This window comes from Neopsephotus bourkii, unplaced genomic scaffold (assembly GCF_033783945.1).
Source record: "Neopsephotus bourkii isolate Nb327-2 ecotype Australia unplaced genomic scaffold, CSIRO-AGI_Nbou_v1 NB_1120, whole genome shotgun sequence".
Taxonomy (NCBI): Eukaryota; Metazoa; Chordata; class Aves; order Psittaciformes; family Psittacidae; genus Neopsephotus; species Neopsephotus bourkii.
In genome coordinates this window covers 1,008,903-1,032,025 of record NW_026901606.1, presented here as the reverse complement: position 1 = coordinate 1,032,025, position 23,123 = coordinate 1,008,903, and the positions used below count along the sequence as shown (strand labels likewise).

The 23,123-nt window shown below is 42.1% G+C and overlaps 1 protein-coding gene across 25 annotated transcripts in view; it reads right to left on the bottom strand.

The window, feature by feature from the left end:
- MAGI1 (membrane associated guanylate kinase, WW and PDZ domain containing 1) overlaps positions 1-23,123 on the bottom strand; it is a 338,512-nt gene that overhangs the window by 26,065 nt on the left and 289,324 nt on the right. For all 25 annotated transcript variants that reach the window (XM_061362388.1, XM_061362394.1, XM_061362387.1 and 22 more), the window contains 2 exons: positions 11,857-11,888; positions 4,217-4,433 (listed from right to left, as the gene is read on the bottom strand). In XM_061362388.1, coding sequence (XP_061218372.1) covers positions 4,217-4,433; positions 11,857-11,888 — 249 coding nt within the window. The remainder of the gene's footprint in view (positions 1-4,216; positions 4,434-11,856; positions 11,889-23,123) is intronic.

Below are 23,123 nucleotides of genomic sequence, written 5' to 3'. Positions count from 1 at the left end.
TTGACAACAGATTGTGTTAATCTTTAAGGAAGTTTAATAATACATTGAAAAATAAAAAACATATTCTAGAAATACGTTTTCAATAACACAGTGTGAGATTTCAGAACTGTGGTTCTCAGCTAAACTATTCAATAGCTGTTTCTCTCACTGAATGCTCTTTATGAATGTCATTCCTGGCTCTTGGAACAGCTTCCGTTTTTAAACCTTTGTCCTTCTCTCTGATTCATGTACACAACTACCACCAGCAGCAATGCGTTACTCATAAAAAGGAGCTCAGCAGCTAAAACTCAGCACCACCAAAGAGTGCATTTATTATCGCCATCAAATGATCTGTTCTCAGATTTACTTAACCCAAAGCTCAATTCTCAAAAGTCTTAATCCAGCAAAGAATTGCAACTCTGGGCCAGATTGCAGCAGAGCATTTGCGCTCAGCCTTAGCCTTACAGCACCCAAGTCCTTTTGGGTTTACAGCTTGACAATCAGCCTCCTTGGACAGGAGCCCAAGCACTCAGCACCTTGCAGGCTGGATCCCCTCATCCAGGGGAGCTGCATGTGAAGGAACTTTAGCCTGTGTTTGTTGAATAAAGCTGCAGTTCTCATCTGCTGCCACTCAACCAGAGTCCAGACACAGCTATGGAGCCATTGCTTAGTTTTGCATTATTAATTCTAGCTTATTTTTTCTTCTATTTCTTTACTCTTCCCCTGAGCAGGCAATGTCTGTGGCTCTCCTTTGCAGAATGGGAATACTTCCTGACATTAAGATACTTCTGGTAAATAAAAAATACATGCTTTTAGAAAATTATGGGTTATCTGGTGCTTTTGAACCAAATTCTGCTCTACCAATGGCTTCAGTGAGACAAGTCACCTAACTCAAATATAGTCTACTTTTATGAAGTACCGATCCAAAGAATATTCAAAGAATTTACCAATTCTAAAAAATGAAAATGTACTTTCCATGTCTATATTATTATTATTATTACTGTTAATGAATGATATTAATTAAAGGCAATAGGTGTTCATTATAGATTCAGTACTTCTTAAGAAACATCCTGCAGAAGATGTATTTTGTATATTGAAAAAAACCTCTTTATAATATTATTTTTAGATGAATATAAAAAAAGCTGTCTGGGCTGGGGCTAATGAATTCATCTCCTTGTGTCAACTGCACTTGAAAAATTGCAGCCTGTTCTCTTTATACTCAACAATTTCACCAAAAAATGGAACAAAATAAAACACTTAAGATGATCTAATGCTCTAAAATTTTGTCTTTTTTTTTCTTTTTAATTCCATCATACATTTCCACACAAAGGGTTCTTGCTGGTTTTCATTTCATTTGGGGATTCAAAACCCTGCCTCTCATAAGAATGTTTTGTAATCCTTTTCAGGTTTAAAATTGAAGGCCATGAAATCAATGGAGAGCAAGCCCTGGACTGGGCAGCAAAGAGAGCCTGAAGACCTGACCTGGGGCTCCTCAGGCAGTGGGGGGGCTTCTAGGACCCATCAAAAGCCTCATATACTGGATGAACCAGCCATTTTCAACACTGGCACTAGGGTGGCATCCTCCTGCTGTACATTTAATACTCCTTTAATTCTGCCCACACAGAACTAAAAGCTATGGATGTCATGGGAGAGGAGATGCTAACTTTAGTCCCAAAGCCAAAAGGAATGGGTGCTCAAGTAAAGAAGAAAGCAGTGATATGACTGTATCACCAGCAGCCAAAGAAGGCACTGGAGTTGAACTGAACTGTAGCTGAGCGAAACACAAAGAACAGCACATGTGGAGCAGTGAAACTGGAAGTCCAGAAAATGTCTTTTTTTCATCCCACACCCTCTGATACTTCATGTCAGCAGACCTCCCTGCAAGTGGTCCGAGAGCCACAGAGCCAGTGCTTGGGCAAGTCTCAATGGGATGATTTGTGTTTGTAACCAAGCAGCCACCAATTGCCCAATTTTCATGCAGACCAAACACAGGGAAAGAAACATGGTGTCTCCCCCCAAGCTCCCAGGGCAGAAAAGGTGCCAGGTCTCAGCTGTGATCTAGTCTCCATTTATGAGACTAGTGAGAGGGATGAAAGGTGATGAAGGAGAAACTGACCACTGACCTCTAAATAAAACCACCAGTCACACTTCGTGATCAGACTGTGACAGGAAACAGTAAATCCAATCGCCTTTTTCACTTAGACGAGGTCTTTCCTGGTTTTCTTCATCTTTCATTAGAACCAGCAAAGCCATGCCACTAAGTAAGAGTGCAGGTTAATCCTCAGAGAATGTGTTTCACTCCAGCTTAGGATGAGAAATTCGTAGGCTTTTGGATGCTTCTAGTGGCACACACTTAACAAGGAGACATGGCCATACCATGCTTCTGCCATACCCCAAAACATGGTCTATGAAACCAAGAAATCTCAGAAAACACCTTCCTGGCAAGAAAATGGCAATGTGATGAAAAGGGGACGGAAAAGCACTGATGTTCCAACAGGTGTCATCTGGCAGAACAGGCAGGAGGTAAGAACTGAAGCGATAGTGAGGATCAACTCCAGAGATGCTGGATCATAGAAAGGGAAGTTGCAGCGGCATAGAGGATCCTGGTGTAGCAAAAGGCTCAAGCCGAGAGGATTGTGGCACAAGGAGAGATGGGGTGTGGGAAACCAGCAGGTCAAGAGACAGTGAAAAGGCCTCTGGTCATAGACAAGGATAAAGCTTCTACAAAATACCTGCAGCTATTGAGGAAAGACAAAGGACTTAGGACATGGTACTGAAGGTGGACACAGAAGGGCAATCACCTGCCTGTACACTTCAGGATTTCTCCTGCTCAGTCTCAGGTTTATTGGGAAAGACAGGCAGGAGTTAAGGCTACTAAGCTGATACTAATGACTAATTAGTATGAGTTAAACAGCCAATTAGAAATTAGCTAAGGAGCTGCAGGGGGTCAGAGGCAATGCCTATGGGAACCTCATGAGCTGTGCAGCAGTAATGCTGGTACCATGGGACAGCTTCAGCCTCATTCACCCGGGCAGAAGGAGACAGAGCTCTGCCCACAGCTCTGCAGGGCTGAAGAGTCACCACCCCTCATCTCTTGCCCCTTTTTTCCTGTTTCAATGAGATGCAGGTGAAACTTCCATCACTGCACTTCTCTACAGATCAGCACAACTTGGCCCAACAGCCATAGGGTCAGTACACCTAATCCCTGCAAAGGGAAGTGAAGCAGCACACAGAAGCCAGGACACCTACAAACTGCATTGCTGAGACATTCAATCCAAAGAGACGCATCTTCAGCCAAGAAACTGTGATTCATGATTTGATTTTTTCCAGGACATAAGATAACAAAATGATTCATCTGGTCAGAATAAAACCCACAGCCCTACCATTTTCCATTCTGGGGTAATTTCATACTGGTTTTACCAATTTCCAGTTAGCACAATAAAGTCAATCTCCAGGTGATTCTTACAGCACCGAGACTTTGAAGCTCCTTTTTCTGTAACTAAAGTAACTATTGCTTTTGAAAATGAACCTAATACTCTCTTTCTTTAAGAGGCTTTTACAGATGTGATCATCTTCAGCAATGCAATTAAAGCAAAGCCAGTGTGTTTATTTTGTTTGCAAAGAAGAAACTGATTGAAAACATATTTATAGTCTTGGAGCAGAGTCAAAGCCCTGCTGAACTATTAGCCAAGTGTGCTGATTATTAATTGCCATAAAAGCCACTTACAATATGCATTTGATATCTGTTCTGTTAAAGTGCCTGCTCTGGTCAGAGTAAAATGGCTCAGCTGGATATTCTCCTCCCCTGGGTGAGGCTGGAAAGCATCTGATACGAATTTCAGCAAACTAAATACTTCCACTCCTTACTGAAATCCCTAAGCATATCAAACAACTACCCTTAAGTTCAAAATGGAATTCAGGATCTGGATAACAAACTTGGAAATTCTCCTTCAGCCTAATTTAAAAACAAAATAGAAAAGAATATGGGAAAAGATGGTCTTTAATTTTAAAGGGCTTTTTTGTATTCATCCTTCCTAGAGACGGTTTAAACTCACTCCTCATCAGAGAGGAAACTGCCCCTCTATCAAGCTGCTATCATAGACAAGACATCAAATTAACAAACTGAAGCCTTCTCTTTCCAACATAAGCCTAAAGGATTCAGTTCTTCGAAAACAAAATATACAGAGAGTGGCTGCCAGAGCCGTAGCCTTAGCAACCACACCTGCTTCATACTCACGTCGGCTTTCATACATGCTCCTGGACTGGGCCCAGATTTTGAATGGATCTGGCTTTTTCTGCCCAGCACCGTCGGGTTGGTCTGCAGCCGGCGCCTCGGCAGCGGTGTAGTCCGGCAGCACCTGTGTGCTGTGTGCTGGGGAAGCGGTGTGCCCACTGCGGTGGCTGGAGACACTGTGCTGAGAACTGTTTTGGCTGTCTTTCCTTTCAAGTGGTTGCTGTAAGGGAGAAAGCGAGTGGAAAGAGAGGGAACAGACAGTTATTGGTCCTTGAGTGGGTGTTTTCCATCAATTTTTCTCCCTTCTTTGATCAGGGTTTCTTGCATGCACATAAGTAAATATCTAAATCGCAGTTTTGCTGCCATCGGTTAATGCTGGGTGAAGTTACATTTCCCTGATAACAGATTCTGATAGGCAGACTGACAGAAAGAGATATGCAAAACAAAGTCATTTGTCATAAAAAATATGCAGCTCCCTATCTCACACATAAAACAAATCTAAATCTCATTATAGGTTACTAGTTTCAGTAACTTCTCTTATTCTTTTCCTACATTAAGGCAGAAAAACTCAACAACCTTTGGGGCTTGGAACTAGATGATCTTAATGTCCTTTCCAACCCTAACCATTCTATGATTCTACTCAGGTAACATTAAGATCTAACTTGAGCCTGAAAAAAACTACCAGATTCCACTGTGAATACTCCAGCAGTCCCTCCAAAACAGATTCAAGCCCAGCCGTTACCATGCAAGATCACTTTCCCTCTGTGGTCCTTGCAACCTCCACATCACGAGTGGACAACAGAGTACCACTTTCATGTCTCTGCTTCCCAGAGCACCTACAGGATTACAGCACACCTTCACAAATGTGAAAACATCTATTTGCAGTTTGATTTCCTTGTTTTAATTGAGCATATTAAAACAAGAAAATATACGGCTGCTCAAATTCAAGGCTTATTCAAAAGCAGTATATCAAGAGCTCCGTCTGCTCAACATTTAGCTAAGCAGGGTACACAATTCTTAATTCAAGTTCACAACAGTGTGCTCAAATGAAGCGCAAGCCACATTTGTGTTGCCAGGATTTGTAATACTCAATATGCAGCCAAATCCTTCCTCAATAAGACCTCCCCAAACTGTACACTAAATGCTCTTTTGAGATGACCTTGTGTTGGCACTAAGGTTGAGTCCAATCTCCCACTTGCTCTGGCACAGGGAACTGGCACGTCCCCAGGCTGCTGTGATGAAAAGGGTGGCTGGAAAAGTAGCATCCTACAGGTTGCTTTTATAACATCCACAATTTCCTGGTTAAAAGGGGTCAGCCACTCGTACCAAGAAACCTCTCACAAAAATATAAAACCTTTTGCTGGCAGGGGGCATCCCAAACAGGAGTCTCTCCTTCCACGGACTTCTCCATAGAAACCCAAGCAGAGGTAGGGAGAAAAGTCAACAGCGAACCCACAGCAGATCTGCACAGGAGGGGTGAAGCACACCCTCCTCTATTCTGAACACAAAAGCTCAGGTGGCCAGTGCTCCACCACAGCAGGGCTGAATTCACTACAGAGGAGAAAGTCATCATAAGGAAGTGCCACTTTTTGAGACTTAACAGTAATCTTTTCTGGTTTAAGTTGCACATACTCTTAGGTTTAAACAGAACAGCCCAAACAACTTCGACCTTGCAAACCCTTCGAGCTGTTGATCCACTAAACTTCATGTTTTTAAATGACACCTCCATCGACTAGAATGTGAAATTGCTTTTGTCCTTTCAAGCAATTCTGAACAAAGCATACCTGCTGTGATTACTCAACTGCAGACTTTCAACTACAAATATCTGAACCAATTTCAAACATCTTTAACTTTTTAAGTGGTAAAAGAAGCTAATTCACAGGCGGCCCTTGAGTTTTTAAATGAAGCCATTTTAAAACATCTCTGCTGTGGATAATCACTCCTTTGTAACTTAAAAATAAAGGAAAATAAAAGAAGGAAAGAAAAAAAACAAACCTTACAACTCTCAGTCCAGCCATCTGGATTGTTCTGTTTGTTTGGCCAAACTACTAAAATAACTACAAGTATCCTGTGAAACTTCAGGCCAATCTCACTGGAAATAGCTGGTTTACAGAAGGGACTAAAATGTGAAGCTTTATTCAGCCCTTAGGGAAATGTTGAGAACTCTCTGAAAACTTTGATTTAAAAAGAAGCAAAGTTTCAACTTTAAAAAGTGCTCTCACTTTATGACATGAAAGATCTAAATTTCGTACAAACTATGAGCTCTGATTTGTCTCTGGGTTGCAAACGGAAGCATCAGCATATCTCAAGCAAAACCACCTCTAATTAAACTAGAGTTGCCATTGCAAATATGCAGACCTTTTGCAAGAAACAGGGGGAAACTTCTTCAAAGGGACAGCTGTTTTTATAAATAATAATGCCTTCAGAAAGCCTGAAACATCTCTGTTTCGGAGTTCAAGAGGGGCACAGAGAAAGCAAAACAATCATGGAAATAATGACTATATGTACTTGAATTAATTCAAGGAAATATTAATCAACTTTCACATCACCAGATGATTCCAAAAACGTTTGGGCCAAACTTATTTTCATGGGATGTAGCAGCTTCAACACATCATCATCATCACCATCAGGACCTGCTGGGGTCTGACCGCCCTGCCCTCTGTGGCAGGGACTGCCTGGATGAAGAAGTTTGTGCCTTGGTGGAAGGGTGGCACTGTCCCAGGAGATGAACTGAGCAGATGCCAATGAAATGATGGTTTCTCCATCTCCTGCCCTGTTCCTAGCTTTGGGGCTGATGCTCCTGGATCCGCATCTGACTGCTCAGCTCACTTGGCTCACACAGGCAGGAATGCAGCTAAATCAGGGCAAGAAGAACAGGGGGCAGTTTGGTGACATATAACTGCAAAGCCAGCAGTTTGGAGCTCAGCCAGAGATGCTGATCATACTTTCCAGTGCAAAGTAAAGCAAGATCAGTGGAAGCATTTTGACTTCTGACAGTAGCTACAAGAGCACGGGGCAGTGAACTACTCAAGCCAGCAAAAACACCCCTGACCCTCCAGATTCTATGGTCTTCTCCAGAGATGTTAATAAGAATAAATAGCTTTCCAGAAAGACTCTTAACCAAAAGCAGCTAGAAATAAAGACCATGATGACTAATTTGAGTCCACTTAAGCAGACTGCATGCTTAGATAGAGTTGATGGGTTAAAAAACAGTCATCTTGATACTGTATTACAGCCATGACAAAAAAAATACAGAAATCATAGAATTGTTAAAGCTCATCTAGTTCCAACCACCTTGCCAGGTGGGACACCTTCCACCAGATCAGGTTGTTCAAGACCCATCCATCCTGGTCTTGAGGAATATTGGGAAAGCTGGATCTTCTCATGCCCTACTCTAGCCCCAGGTCTGAGATGCATGCCCTGTGCCAGCTTCCTTACATTGTTGGTGAAACTTCACAGTGCTCATCCGGCAAAACCTAAGATGAAGAAAATACAGTATTGGGAATGTGTTTTTTCCCTGCTGCCCCTTCCCCACAGGCTGGGGTTAGTAGGAACATCAGTGTGGCTCTCCAACAACAGCCACAGGGGCAATAGCTGCAGGAGAAGGGGTAGCAGCAGTCAGGGTTTGAGCACACCTCAGCCTCCCAGGATTTCTTCCCCTCCACTGTGCAATCCCATTTTCAGTCATAGGCACTGCATTTGTCCACCTGAAGGGCAGCTTCTCCCTCAGCAGAGAAGTTGAGTGAGCCCACACTGAGCACTACATTGTCCTCTGATTACAGGAAGGGAAGAAAACAGCAAAGGTGTGGTGAGCCAGAGAGCTTGAAGCTGTTATGTTTCGAAAGGAGACACGAGGAAAACTGCTTAGAAAAGTCTCCAAGTGCCTGGAAAATGCTACAGATGCCCCACATAGTAGAGATCAATTGTTATAGATGCTAAATGAAAGAGTAATTGGATGTTACATTGTACAGTGACTGCTAAAACAATCGAGGCCCATGACACAGCTGAGAGGTGGCTGCAGGCAGAGATGGGATGCTAATCATTAGCAGCAGCTGTGTATGTCTGTGTCAGGCAGAAACTGCCACGGAAGAGGCGATGGTGGCGGGGACCGTGTCCTGAGGCACAGACAGACACCAAAGCTTTTTGGCACGGGATTCTCCAGGCATAAAACTGCAAGAGGGAAGAGTTGCTGTGGTCTCCTCCCACTGCATTTCAAGGTAGGGGGAAAAATGGTCTTGGGATGAACAGGGATGTGTTGTAGACTCATGCTGTGGAAGCAGTTTCTCCTCCTGACAAAAATAAGACATAGGCAGAGTCCCAAGTGCTGCCTATTTATCCAAAATATGTGAGAAGTCTCTCGTCAGAGACAGGCTGTGCACAAGAATTACATTTTTGTCCACAATTCAGCTATGCTGACAATGTATTTATTTACACCCAAAAGAAAAGATCAAATATTTGGAAGAGCTTAGCACTTTCTTCCCCTGCAGTGATCCCATTTTCTGATGATCTAGCTGCAGATTTTGTACTCTAAAGTATTTTAGAGAAACTGGTCCTGGCAGGGACAACAAAAGGAGCTGGAAATGGGAATCTTTGCCCCCTTGTGGAGTGTTTTGATGCAAGCAACTAGATTTAAAAAGTTTGTTTTCATTCATGTTGTATCAAGGATAATTGCAGGGGAAATTGCTGTACCAGAGCATTTGCACTTTTAAAATGTATATCCCCAGATGGGCAGTGCAAAAACATCATCCATTTTCATCTGAAACAGAATCAATAAGAAATAGAAAACAAACAAGCAGCACAGAGAGCTGCTGTGAGCCTGTCCTTGGTGGGAAGAAGGAACTTGTAAGTGCCCAGTCCCAAGTATGGCTGCAAACTTTATTTACTAATTTGGCTCTTTCACCAAGGTTGAAGAACTCTCCTTGAAAACTAAGAAAAAGAGCAAAACTCATTAGAAGATACACACAGGCTGAAAAATACAGCCCAGGAAAACAGCTCAAGGCAGAAAATGTATTCCCAGACTGCGTCACAGCCCCAGCACTAACAAACCTCTCCAAGGGGCTAAAACACCTCCTCTCAGCTGGGAGGAATATAACAGCCTAAGGTTGTCCTTTTGGGAATACAGGATTGAGACTGACAGCTAAAAATAGGGCTTGTCTGAGAAAGAGCCAGCTGCTGGCAGTAAATTGGGAATGTGTCTGCTCTTTGGGAAAAGAGATGAGGTAACAACAGAGCCTATCACTGTGCTGAGTAAAGCAGAAGAGGATGGAGACCTGAGCTTGCATCTTCCCTGATGCAGCAGAAGAAACAAAGAACGAGCACAAGTTAAGACTGGGCCAACTGCTCCTGGCCTGGACGTACACTGTCCTCTAACTGCAGCAAATTGATTAATCAAGCAATACTGGAAAACAGTACGCCTGCACTGGGCAAAAGGAGTGCGGGAAATGGGCACCACGTTCATCCTAAGTCCCATAGCAGATTGTCCCCATGCAGCGCTGGGGACAGCTCAGCCATCTTCATGGAGTCTTCATGGCCAAGAGAGTCAGGCTCCCCCTGCCCCACAGCCAAGTAGCAGCCCTTCAACTACACTGAGGAAGGTAGGTTTTTGCAGTACCACTGCTTTCATGCTTTTGGCCATTGCCTTGCCCACACAAGCGCTAGTGTCAAATCCACCCTAGATAGCCGCAGGGACAGCTTCCTCCTCTGCAAACAAGTGCCCCAAGGTGCTTTGCTCCAGGTTTCCACGTTCAACCTGTGCCTATCACTGATGCCTGGAAGTGAAGATGTAACTGTAAGGACTCTACCACACTCAGCCCCTCTGAAGAGTAGTTGGTCATTAAAGCTGCCACACAATGCGGCAGTGTAAAACATCACTGCTAATTGCCAATGCAAATGATCCGGTGTGCAAGCAAGGGGAATAAGAAGCTCTGCTTTTTTTGTGAATCCTGCACTTTAGAGGCAACAGCACCGCCTAAGGCGGTAGTAAAAATTACTGGTGGGACCCTAGAGCAAGGTGAGAGGGGTTGAGGAGGGGCATGCAAGGGAATAGGACTGCTTTCCCAAGGCTCCTCAAAGTAAATAGTAGGGGAGAAATCTGCTGTTGCAAGGCTACACCTGTTTGCAAGCAGTCCCTTTGTTCACCAAGACAGGATTATCCCTACACGGATTTAGATGCTGCTCAGATTTTCATGGTGCACTGCTGACAAGCAGGAGGTGTGACATGCAGGATCCCGCTTCACCTGATGCCGACTGTGAGCGTGGCAAAGCAGGAGCCTCCATGCATTGAAACAGACCAAGACTCATTGATCAGGGCTGTTTTAATGACAGAAGTCAGAGTGTGGATGGGGTGCTCCAACCAGGGAAAAAGTGAAGGCAGAGAAAAGAAAGGTGCCGGGCACGTATGTGTTTTACACACTCGCTTCTGTTTTACCCAAGGCTGAAATAATCCCCACGTATGACAGAAGCGAATGAGGAGGGTATGACATGTCTGTGATTTGTGAAGGAAGCACACCCTGCGCTTCTGCCTCTCAACATTAATGCAAGCTGACAATGGTAGAGGCCTGGGCTCACATGAATTTAATCAGCGCTGCCCTAAGCCATCAGAATCACATTAATTATTTCAGGGCTTTCTTACGGATGAGCAGAGAACTCGTATTAAAAGCAGGAGCCGTCTTCTCAGCCCCTGCATAAACCCCTCGCCCAGGTTCGCAGCGAGGTGGGTTGTGCCCAGCTGCAGTTTTTGGCACCCAAAAGGGACTGTCAGTGAAGTTTCACACTTGCAATACAGCAAGGATCTCACTCTGCTTCCCCAAAGCTTCTCAGAGAGAATTCTCTTTTTCCCCCTCCCTCTCAACAGATAACTGGAAACTTTCAGGCTTTAAGTATTGCATTTCCTTTAAAAATAAACCATTTCCTTTTTTTGCATACAAATAGCACATTAATTTCTTCCACAATATCATGCATAGAGCTTTAATGATACCTTAGATCACAGCTTCCATGCTATTAGCTAACATATCATTCAGGTAACAGCTCTACATGGAAATAGGATCAGAGGGATGAGAACACACTGTTCTGTTGGTTTAGGGCTTTTATTAAATAAGGAATCTCACATCTGCAGCACAATCCTGCTCGCTATGAAAATGCCTCCAGAGCAAGCATCCGGACACCTAACTGTATTCCCCGGGAACCATAACCATGCTCTGTCCATGCTTTGTCTCTCTTGACAAGGGACATGCTTTCCCATTCTGTTAATAATTCAACCAAGGGTACTTGAGAAAACTCAGGGAATTAATGGAAAAGGTTGGTGCCTGTAAGCACCCGGCAGGAATTGCTATCTGGCAAGAAGGTGGAGCCTCCCCATCTTTCCAAAAGGAAACAATAGCTTTTTTTCTTCTGGGGTAAGTTAAATGACAGACAAGCTCATCTGTCAAGAAAGAGGATCTGTAAACCTAAGGCTTTCTGTACAAGTCCCCCTTCCGTGCTGCCTTCCTCTTTCCTCTCCCCATGCAGCAGGAGCCGTGCAAGGTAATCATGGTTGCAACAGACAACTTAAAACAATCTAGATTCAAAAAGAAAACAAGCCCAACTCATGCCTTTCTCCTTCAAAGCAGACAGACAGACAACAATAGTAGCTGAAAAGTGCTTACCGACTTTGGGCTCTTCTTTGGGACCGGCAGTCCTGAAAAATGGCAACAAGGGAAAAATAAACATTAGCATCTAAACGTTACCTTCCCTGAAAGAAAAATCCCTAGGTGTATCATCCGAACGTAGCCATCTGCAGAGTTATGTCAGCTTTCGCTCTCGCATCGGAGTTACCAGTCTGTTCATATCGAATCAAAGCAGAGGCAGAGCGAGTGAGAGAGACAGGAGCAGGGGGGGAGAGAGCTCTATCTGCATTAGCTATGCTGACTTGTGCTGCAGCAGCCGGAAGGCTAGGAGAGAAACCCACAGCCCTCAGCGGCCGCTGAAACCCAACGCTTGGGCAGAATCTCAAATGCTCCCCTGGATTACGGGAGACTTTAGCTTACAATTAAGCCCAGGCTATTTCCTTTTGACGCGAGGGCTTGGCGACGGTATCGGACCAATCGCCGTGGTGCAGAGGAAACAGGTTGATATTTAAAAAGTATTTCTCTAGAAAATTGATTTTTTGAAAGGGAAGTGTGCCTTGGCTTGAGCCAGGAGGTGCAGGCTGGGCAAAGGGAAACAAATGCATGAGGAGGAATAAGCTCTTACCCCTAAAAACATGACTGTTACTGACAAAACATGCTGTTTTCCTTCCTGTCCATCCTAAGTGTAAATCTTTGAAGCCAGGGATTTTATCTATTAGTCACAATTTCAGAGAGCTAAGAGGCTTGAAAGCAGCACTGCAAATGCCTTGACACTTAGGGGGGGATGCTAGGGAGGCTGGAGAAGGGGGGCTTGCACAGGTTGCAGTTGCTGCAACCGGGAGGGCACCAGGGTTTTTTTCAAGGACAATTCTGCCTTTTGGAGCAGGCTCTTAACTCGCTCTGTGATGAGCAAAAGAACTCAAGTAGGATTTGTATTGACTACTTCTGCATACAGTCCAATTCCCAGCAGCAACGGACACACTTGTCCAGGGGATTTACCTACAACACAGGGAAAGCTCTTTCCTGGGAATTTTGCAAATGCCCTTTTTTTCCACAGTGGGAGACAAGGGAATTCCCCATATTTAGCTCTGTGTGACAATCCAGAAAACAAACATAAACCAAATCACAGATGACACTCCACATTAAGTGCTCTAATTCAGACATCTGAAATCTGCTTTTGTCGTTAGGATGTGATTTATGTGGCATTTATGCTGCATTACGTTTTCTACCTTATGCATTGTGGTGTGTTAAAACCCATGGCCTCATCTAACTTTTGCACAGATACTAAAATAAGTGATGCTCATTTTAAGGTAATATGTTAGCTCTGAATAGGGAAGATCCACAATTAAAAATGATAAACAGAGCTCACTTTGCTGCCTGCTCACAGACTGGGATTCAAACTGTGATGAGTATTTTAAATGAAGTATTTTCAGCTTTTAAGGAATATCTGTGCTCTGTATTCCCAGCCTGCAGCCGATACCCCTCCAGGCACTGACTGATCGAGCGACAATGAAACATCAAAACTGTTTGAACTACACAATCAAGACCGCAGCTTCATTTCTGCTGACGGTGACTGTGTTTGTATAATACACTTAAAGAGGAAAGCACTAAAACCACTCACGGCAAGTCCCGTTTTTAACAGGCATCATTTACCACAGAGATAAACACACAGATAGAGAGTCTCCCCCCCTTTATCTCTCCTCCCATTCCACATGCATGCACACACGTTTACTCTCCCTTTCCAAGAGATGCTCTTTCCTATTAAATCAATAGGTAGAACAGATCCCCATACACACACGCACCCTTAACAGACCACCATGAGCCAGAAAGCATTTTACAGCAATCTGAATGTTCTCTGCAAATTATAAAGGAGAGCTGCAGCTGGGCTGTTGGTTCAAATTGTACCACAGTTCAGTTTTCTGCATCACAAGCGTTAAATGTTAAAATTGACTAAGTACGAACCACTGAATAAACCTTTTCTGCAAAGCTTGTCATTAATTTTGTCTGTTCCAATGCAAAAGAGATGGAAAATGGTTGAAAAACAATGGAAAACACATCAAGGCCATTGTTTGGCGGGTCCTTCAGAGGCCAATGAATCTTACAGTGTCACTGCTCTGTGCCAGACCTTGCTGCAGAACAAGCAGTAATTGACTTTTTACCAAAATAAGTGACTGCAGAACACGTTAACAGATGTTGGTAACTTGTCATGGGACAGGCTTATAGTCAGGGGAAGCACCTGCTTGTATTCCTATTGAAATGTTAGCTATTCAGCTAATTAGGGTCTCATTTTAAAACTCCAGTTCCTTGACGCAGCAGGCCAAGAGACCAAATGATAGATATAATGTGTAGTTTTCATGCTCAGGTGATGGAATGGATGTAGTATTTAACACTCATGAAGTGCTTGAATAACCCCCAAATCCTCGGAGCACCACTAGCAAGAAAATACTGGCTTTTCCAAAAAGCTTCTGGCAAAACCAATTGCCCAAACCTATGAATTTGTGATGGTGATGACTATGAATTACAACATTCAGGTTTTGATCACATTAACACGTCCTGCCTAGGCCATCACTTGTGCCATGTCGTGTTTGGTACCCTCATCCTCCTGGCTGCCCTCTTTTCTCCTGAAGCTTCACTGCAAGTTTTTTAGTGGCCAAACATGGACTTAACACCCAGTTTGCATCTCTTTAGCATTGTCTAATGTCTAAAAGTGGTCACACTAATGGCACTCACATCCCTGGCTAAGAGAAGCCAAAAGGCTTCTCTGCCGCTCTCCCCTCAAATCCAATAATGAAAGAGTAACAGTTGATATTGACACCATTTGCAATATAATTCCTCTGTGATTTAACATTTATGGATATCTCTCACGAGTATTTGAAATGCCTCTTCTAATTTTAGGGGGTTTGGGAGGTGCAAAAGTCAAGCAACCAAATGGGGCTGTTGTCATCACAGAGTTAACAGTGCTTTAAAACAAATGAGCGCATCTGGTAAACAATGTCAATATGACCTAAAACCCCCTTGAATGGAGTCGTTGTAGCTACTTACTAAATGTGCCTGGAATTAAATTAATTAGAAAACACAAATTACTCCCCTCTAAATAACAATGTAATAAAACAACTGCTTAATGAAAAATATCAGTGATCAGTGAGCAATCCACAAGCACAAAAAGAAGGGACTTTAATCAAACTAAATTCACAGACTCGTCAGCAAGGAAAGAAAGGCTTCATACAAGGTTAGTGAAAAATGAGTCAGACGCAGGGATCTAAATTAAACTAATTATCACAGAGATTATTACATTTATCTTAACAAAAACCCTCTCTCTCTTCTCTCCACTACTCCCTAAAGCTCTATGTACAGCTGGCTGCATCCATCTGCTCAACTACATTTTGTAACATGGGGGAAAAAATGCAAATCATTAAGCAAGTTTTGTACCATGACTTCAGCACTCTTAACGCCATTACCCATCAGCAGCAGTATTTCTGTTGCATGACACTATATTATTTTGTAAGCAATGTGGTCCATGAAGCAAGGCCACAAGCCAGCTTATTTCATATTATTTGGCCCGTGTTAATTTTGCAGTCCTGTATGGTAAAACTTCTGGGGCTGGGAGGCTGGAAGATCCCTAAACCTACCTATGATGAGCTCATGGAAGAGCCCATGGACAAAACTGTGACCACAAGTGTTGCTGTTTCTAAATGTGTGGTGGTCCTCAATTTTTACAGGAACAGTTTCTCAAATCTTTTGTCTTTATTCACCTGAAGTAACATGGGAAAATCACAACACAAATCCTGGTTTACTGAGCATATAAAGAAGAATGTGACATGTGACTATAAATCCATACCATAGCCGGGGCCTGATTGTGGTGAGAGCTCGGAAGGCCACAAATGCTCAGAAATTACCTAGACTGACACCAGACACATCATGTCCTATTCCACAGCCCTGCATTTAAAACACAGTGGATCAAAATGATCAAAAGTTGAGTCTTAAGGAAGACCTATCTCTAGGCGCCACAGGAGTCATCCAGGCAACCCATCTGAAGAGCTTGGTTACATGGAGGCCAGTTGACATGAACAATCTTCACTTTACCACCAAAGAAAAAAGAGGAGTATATATTTCAGTGGGATTTCAACTGAAGTTGGAATAATTCAGTACCAGTTTGCACAACCCACAGGACAAAGGCACTTGGAATCGTTAAGAGCCAGCCTAGAAGCAAGCCTATCATCCTATCTGTTGCTTATAACACCTGTGGCTAGTGCTTAAGATTTTTCAGTTTTGGAGTGGTTTTGCACATGAAGGAAAAGAACAACTGTGTCTTGATCTTCACTTCCTATGACTGCTTAACACTTCCAGTCTTTGTTGGACACTTTTGTGGACCACAGGCCACCCTAAGTGAAAAGGTCACCCATTTGGTTTAGCCATTACGTTGTCTGCAGCCCAGAATGCACAACAGTTGAAAAATCAGTGGGAGATGAATAAAAACACAAGTAAAGAAACATTTCAGGCTGTGTCACAAGGTTAACATTTACAGAGAAAATGTTCCTGCCTGGACAAAAACCACAGCACCAAGCTTTCTAAATAGCGCTGTTTAAACCCTGCTGAATAAAATCCAAAGACTGTCCCAAAGGAAACAGACACTTGGAAAGATGAGGGGTAAAGTACTGGAGTCAGGGGGAACACAATCATATACCTAGCACTGCACATTGATCATTGCTTTCTGTGTGCAAAACAAGGAGCTTTAAATAATTAATGCTAATGGCCATTAGTGCTGCTGGTGGTGCAGGGGATGGGAGGTTGGTGGTGACAAAGCAATCCCCTTGATTCTGCATGATCCATTGGCAAGGAATTTCTAATAAAGGGCAAATTCTATCTAAAAAACCAGATAGAACTTGATCTTTTCCAGAATGGAGAATGAACAAGAAAACACACCAGAATAATCTGCAGCAAGAGAGGCAAGCCTCCGAAGGCATATGGAGCACCATCAAAGAGAAAACCCCTACCTTGTCCCTGCCTAACTTTTCTGCTCATCATTGTGATTTGCATAACAAGAGTGTCACCGCAGTAGCAAAAAAATTAGCTATGCAATACTAGCTTTATGCGACAGAATAATTTACACTGCAGGAATACAGCCCTGCCATAAATCAAGTTTGGTAACTACCAAATACAGTGAAAATTGCCACATTTCTAGTGCTAATGTTCAGTGCTAATGTTAAGAAAGCAATATTTTCAACAGACCATCTCAGGCATTATTAACCCCCTGGCACTGGCAAAAAAACATAATGAGGCATAGTATATTATTGTCATTAACAGGAATTTCAGTTCTAGATGCTCTAAAGATGTTAAATTGTATTAGCCTCAATTACTCACTTTTGGTCAGGATGCTAAATAATTCCTCGGTAATTGCGGCCTCGGTCTATTTTCAACATCTCAAATGAGAATTGATTTTAGAAGTGATAAAGGAGATATAGGCTAATAAAATGCTATTTAATTACTACAAAAATATAAATTTAACTATGTAGTAAGATAAATATGGCAATGCCAAAACAGTGCGATAATAAAGAGATTGAGAATTAGTGTGACAATTACCCATCTAACTTGTACTTGAAATCATGTCAACAGGCCTTATATTTTTATTTTGAATCTCATTAAGAGAAGAATATTTCCTACAGCTCGAGCTGCTGGACTCATATGCTTCAATGAAAAATTTCTGTTAGTATTTAAACAAATATGTACACAGACATCAAGTTACTGAAACTTCATGAATTTGAGAAGGCAAACACCAGAACTGGAAAGTAATTAGAAAATTCCATGTTCTTTTTCCATAGATATATGTGTGTGTGTACACTTGTATTACATGTATTTTCTTCACATTCATCAGCATATGTGTGAATATGCAAGACGGTACCTACCCTTTTCCACAAGCCCACTAAATCCATGACTTGCCAGCTTTACTTCTAGGGCACCTCCCACAATCTTTTGGGATGCTGCCCACCTCTCCTCATCCAGCTGTCCCATGGCATGGCCATGTGGGTACCATAGGGCAGCAGCACCTCAAGGCCAACCTCGTGCCACTGGTAGAGGAAAAACCGTATTTTGCTATTATCACATCATTATTTATCCTGCTTGGCGAGGGTGCTTGTCTTCAGACCTACCACAGCACTGCTACAAGGTGTAAATCCACATGCTCGAACCTGTGTGGCTTATGGCAGTATTTCACATTTGGAGAGCAGACTGCACAGAGGACACGTGCACATAAAGCCCTCCTGGCAACAGTTTGATGATGCTATCAGCAAATAACATCTCTTAATAATAAGGCAATATTTATAGAATGCTTAGCCAGATTCAGACCTGAAGGGTGCATATGCACACTTGGCACACCAAGACAGAAAATCTTTACTAGAGGACAGTGGTTTTGCAAATGCTATCACAAAACATCAAATTATTAAATTTAAAACACCATTATCTATTAAAACAAATCAGTAACTCTACATACTTTCAAGTATTTAACAGTATATCTCAGAAACTAACCCTTAAGGATAAGGATGGAGTCAAAATCTCTGGGACTCATATTCGTTACCTTCACATGCCCCCCGTCCCAGCATCCTCAGCTGCTTGTGTTATCTCCCAGGAACTGGGAGTCCTCTACCATATCTGTCCAGCCTACAAGCACTGCCAACTCCTTACATCCAACTCATGATACACTGCAGGTCTTCTGGCACAAAAGACACAGCTTTAACAGGGTCTTAAAGCTGGTATAGTCCTACTTGCTACCACTATCGCAAAACTAAGTCTATTTGAACAAGAACAAATAAACATGAAAATGAATAAACATAAAATCCCACTGCAGAATGGGGAAAAAAAAAAATCAGAGTAGAGAAACTTAGAGAAATGAGGATGGATATTTAAAAACAACCCCTCTCAGAACAAAGCCATTGACTAGTCCATTACAAAGCCATCCTTCTTCCTTAGTTTTGCCCAACTGCTATTGCTTTTAGTGACTCCCCAAATGCATTTAATTACAGTGATAAACAAAGACCTTTCTTGGCTTTCTGATACCTCATTAATTCTGTTATGGCTAGCTATTATAATGCCAAATCAGAGCAACAGTCACTGTACCTACCTACAATGTGGCTGATAAAAACTCACTATTTACAAGTACACGCACACCAAAATGCCACACAGGCAGTATGTAATGATAGGAGAAAAACCTGGGTGGAATAAAACCCTCGTTTCACAGCTCTAAGTCTGCTCCATTTCCTGCTGTGCAAATCCTGATGAAGATGTGGGAAGCACATCTCTAGCTAAATCTGCCTTATCTAATGCATAGTATTAGGTTCTGCTATGCCACCTTGTGTTACATCACATCACATTTCATATAAAACAACACTGTGTGGGTTCGAGTTGCTCCACTTATACCACTTCACGTTTAATATCAAATCATAAGGGGGTAAAAAAGCGCCAACTTTTGAAACATCAAGCTAGGGAGGAAAACACAAAGCCTTTGGGAAGAATTTCAGAGCTCTCATCTTTCATTTGCTAAGCAACCTCCTGTTTTGTACTCCTCTAAGAGCCTACTGCTTTCTGCGAGATAAAGTGGTTCATGCAATAAAACATCCTGATGGGAAGATTTCAGCCATTTGTTTTCTTCCACCAGTCAGCAAATGCTTTAGTTTTTCTTGCTGATTTTCAAGCAGATCTAGATTCCCTGTCACAGAAAGGCAGCCATGTGTAACACGCATAGAACCCCTATTGTGCTGTCAGCATGTGAGATAGTGCAAAACAGACATTACTTTGGTATTCCTAATATGTTAATTCTTTACCTCCTTAATAATTACAGTACAGGCTTCCTCTTGGCCTTAAAGTATGTGTTGTGAAATATCTAATAAATTTAGGAAATTATCTCAGCCCTTGAAATCACTGCAAAATGTATAACAAAATGCCAAACTGTGAATCAACAACTGTTCTATCCTGTGCTACCCTTCTGAGAGACTCTGGGGCTCAGGTGACATACACCTGGGGGACCAAAATTACAGCATAGATAGACCATGCTGTCACAAAAATGCAGGGTGACTGATGTAATATTAATGCTGATCCCCAAAGCAGCTTTCATGGAATCTCTTCATTTGCTTACTCATTTTTAGAGGAGAATCAGTGCAAATGGAGTTAATGAAGGGTAGCTGAGAAGAAAACACTTGTGCCTCAAACGACTGACAGATTAGCGTTAGCACTTTGCATGTATCACACCAGCAAGAGCTGGAAATTCTGCAGGCAATTAAAATGTCCCTGTACCAGCGATGCCCATTCTTCTTTATTATCAGCATTATAATATTACAAAGCTATTGGTTTTGGAATCAGGTGCTCATATGATAATGTGCTGTGTTTGGAGTTTCTTAGTCTCTCATGGTTTAGAAAAGGCTATTAGATATGAATACCAGAGGCTTGAAATAAAAAGACAGAAAGAACTCTGATGTGGTATTTTTATATCTGGAATTTGGGGAGCTTAATGTAGGATTTTTAAGCACTTGGGCTTTGTGAGGTTGATATTTGAATTTGTTGCTTACTGTTTCAACTGGATGCATTGCATCGTGAAGCTCCAGCAAACCCGGTAATGCTAATTCATTAACTGCTGCAAGTTCACTATTTGTATGAACATCAGTAATGCACATCAAACTATTTGGTGTCTGAGCAAGCTACCTACAATTAATTACCCTCCGAGGCTGCAGGCATTTGTAAGGATCCAAAACCTTGGTGAAACCCTGCTGCCTCCTGGAGTCTAATGGGAGCCTTGCCATGGACTTCAGCAGCACCGAAATTTCTCCCTTTGTGACTTGGTAAGCAGTTATCCCAAAACCTTGCAAATTCAGATCAACAACAGCTAACGCCACTAAGATTAACACCTGTAAAGCACTTTGAAGGAGAAAAACACTGTGTAATCCCCAAATATTCCATTATTTATAAGACGACCTGATTTTAAATGTTAAGTTCGGCTTATTTTTATCACAAAGAGAAAACAAGTTCCTGCTAGCTTGCTTTACAGAACCAATTACCAGTGATCAGTGTATGGTGCTGCATAACAATACACAGCGTTGTCCCAAAAAGGTATATCTAACACCCTGGAGCTATTTAGAGGAAGATTAACTTGCACAGTAGGTTGAAATACATGCACATAAGCAATTCTAATACAAGGTGTGAAACTTCAAACTTCTTATTAAAAATACCAAAATGTGTAACATTTCCTTTATTTCATCTTTTCCTGACTTCAACTGGGTTTTGTATCTGCTCCTTGATATACTAGTCCCTAATCAGCGTAAGGCTGTAGGAGAATAGCAAACGTGACATCAAACTTGTTTTAAAGTCTCATCAGCTTTTTCTTGCCCTGTTAGAATATAATTCCACTTAACAGAGAATAACAGTGACTTGGTGGTGGTTTGGTGAAAAAAAAGATGCAGCAACTCCCAACTAAAGGTTTTCCCCTAGACCTGCTCCTTCCCTGCATGTAAGTCAGAAGTTTTAGCACTGTGTTTATGTTAGGATTGTCTATTTTCACAAAATGGAACAGCAACATTGCAAAACCTTTTGAAAACATTTAATTTCTAATGCAGCTTGTAGGCCAACTTACACACTTTACTGATCCAATTCCCTTCTTCCCAGGAAAATCTCTCTGAAGGAAACAGTAACAAAAATAATCAAGAGTAAGCAATAGGAAACAGATTTTTAAATGCTGAACAAGATTCCAAATTTAATCAGGAAATCCGTAACTCTGGAATTACACAGCAATAACCCTGGAACACAAAGTAATGAACTTGAAAAATAAATCTTGGAATTAGAAATGAACACGTATTTCTTTCAGCATACTATGACTCTGTTTAAATATAGTTTATTAACTAGTGAGGGGTGTCTATGGGCTATCAAAATATCCCCCCCAGCTGTTATTTCTGGATGGTATTATTTATACTATAATACCAGTTATTTTTCAGTGTACAGCTCAAAATAACCTACACTGAGTGACAAATTGCTGAGAGATGCAATAAACAAGTTTGATGGGAGGTACCTGAGTAGAAGGGAGCTCTGGTAGCTGGTAGTAGTTGACAGAAGCAAGCAAGGAAAAAAGAAGTGACTTAAAATGGGATTTTCAAATAATGTAGAGGTCATTTGAGAGCATCAGATGGCAGAAAGCAATTAGATCTGCTCCTGCTCTGGGTGAGGGAAGAAGCTGCAACAATGTGGTAGGCTGGGGAGTAGAGTAAGAAAACCAGCCATAAAGGTGGCATGATGATTGGCACCAGCAGCTCTGTGCTTAACAGGATGAGGTTCAGGGGTTCCTTCGGATCCAAACATGGGACAAAGTGTGAACTGAAAACACTGCTGGAAATCATGAACTTTTCTTCTCTTTCCAGAAGTTTTGGCAAAGGCAAACACGCGCTGTGGTAACGGTCAGATGATTCCCAGGTTGTGATTTTTGTCCTAACTGCAGTTTGGACTCACTTTTTCCCTAATTCAACAGCTGCTGAGACAGTTCAAAATCTTCTGGCAGCTAGATGCTTAAGTGGCATGACTTTCAACTCGCTCTTCACTGCAAGCCTAAAGGGCAAACAGAAGTGAGTGGCTTGTTCAAAAGAGTTCAGGTTTGCACTGAATAGCTGAGTGCAGCTGTAATTACCACGGGTTTACATCATTAGGGATAGCAACTGAAAAGCAGCTCTAATTCCCAAACTGTGAGATACTGCCTTCTTTTTTTTTCTTTCCTGGCTCTTACTACTAAATGATCTATTTCCACCACTCCTGGTAAGGAAAAGAAAACTTCAGTTCCATAGGGGAAGAGTATCTCGATAAACAAGCAGAAATACAGTATTTTTGCTTATAAAATTCAGACTATAGATGTTTGTGGTGGGACAGAAAGGTGAGGAGACATCCTCTGAAACCTGCAGCAGTAACAGACTTCACTCAGCTCAGATACTTAATGCTCAACACCACTGCTCATTTATGCCTGAGCATTGTATTTTTATACTCTGTATCACAAAAAGCAATCTGATATCAATTATACTGTTATATTGCGATTATGAATTGTTATGATATATTGTTAGTAAAATTTTCCCACTGTGTCTAAAAGATCTTGTAGCTCTCTCTACCATGGCTGGGGGGAGCCTGAAGCTGCAGCAAGCAGCCTAAAGAAAAGGACACAAAACTTCGTATTGTTATGTGATGTTTCAATGGCAGAGACACAGGATAAATAGAGAAGAAAGATGTCATCTCATTTTAGGCTACAGAGCGAGCTTTCTAGTCCAGGGTAGCTGACTCTTAGCATACACTTT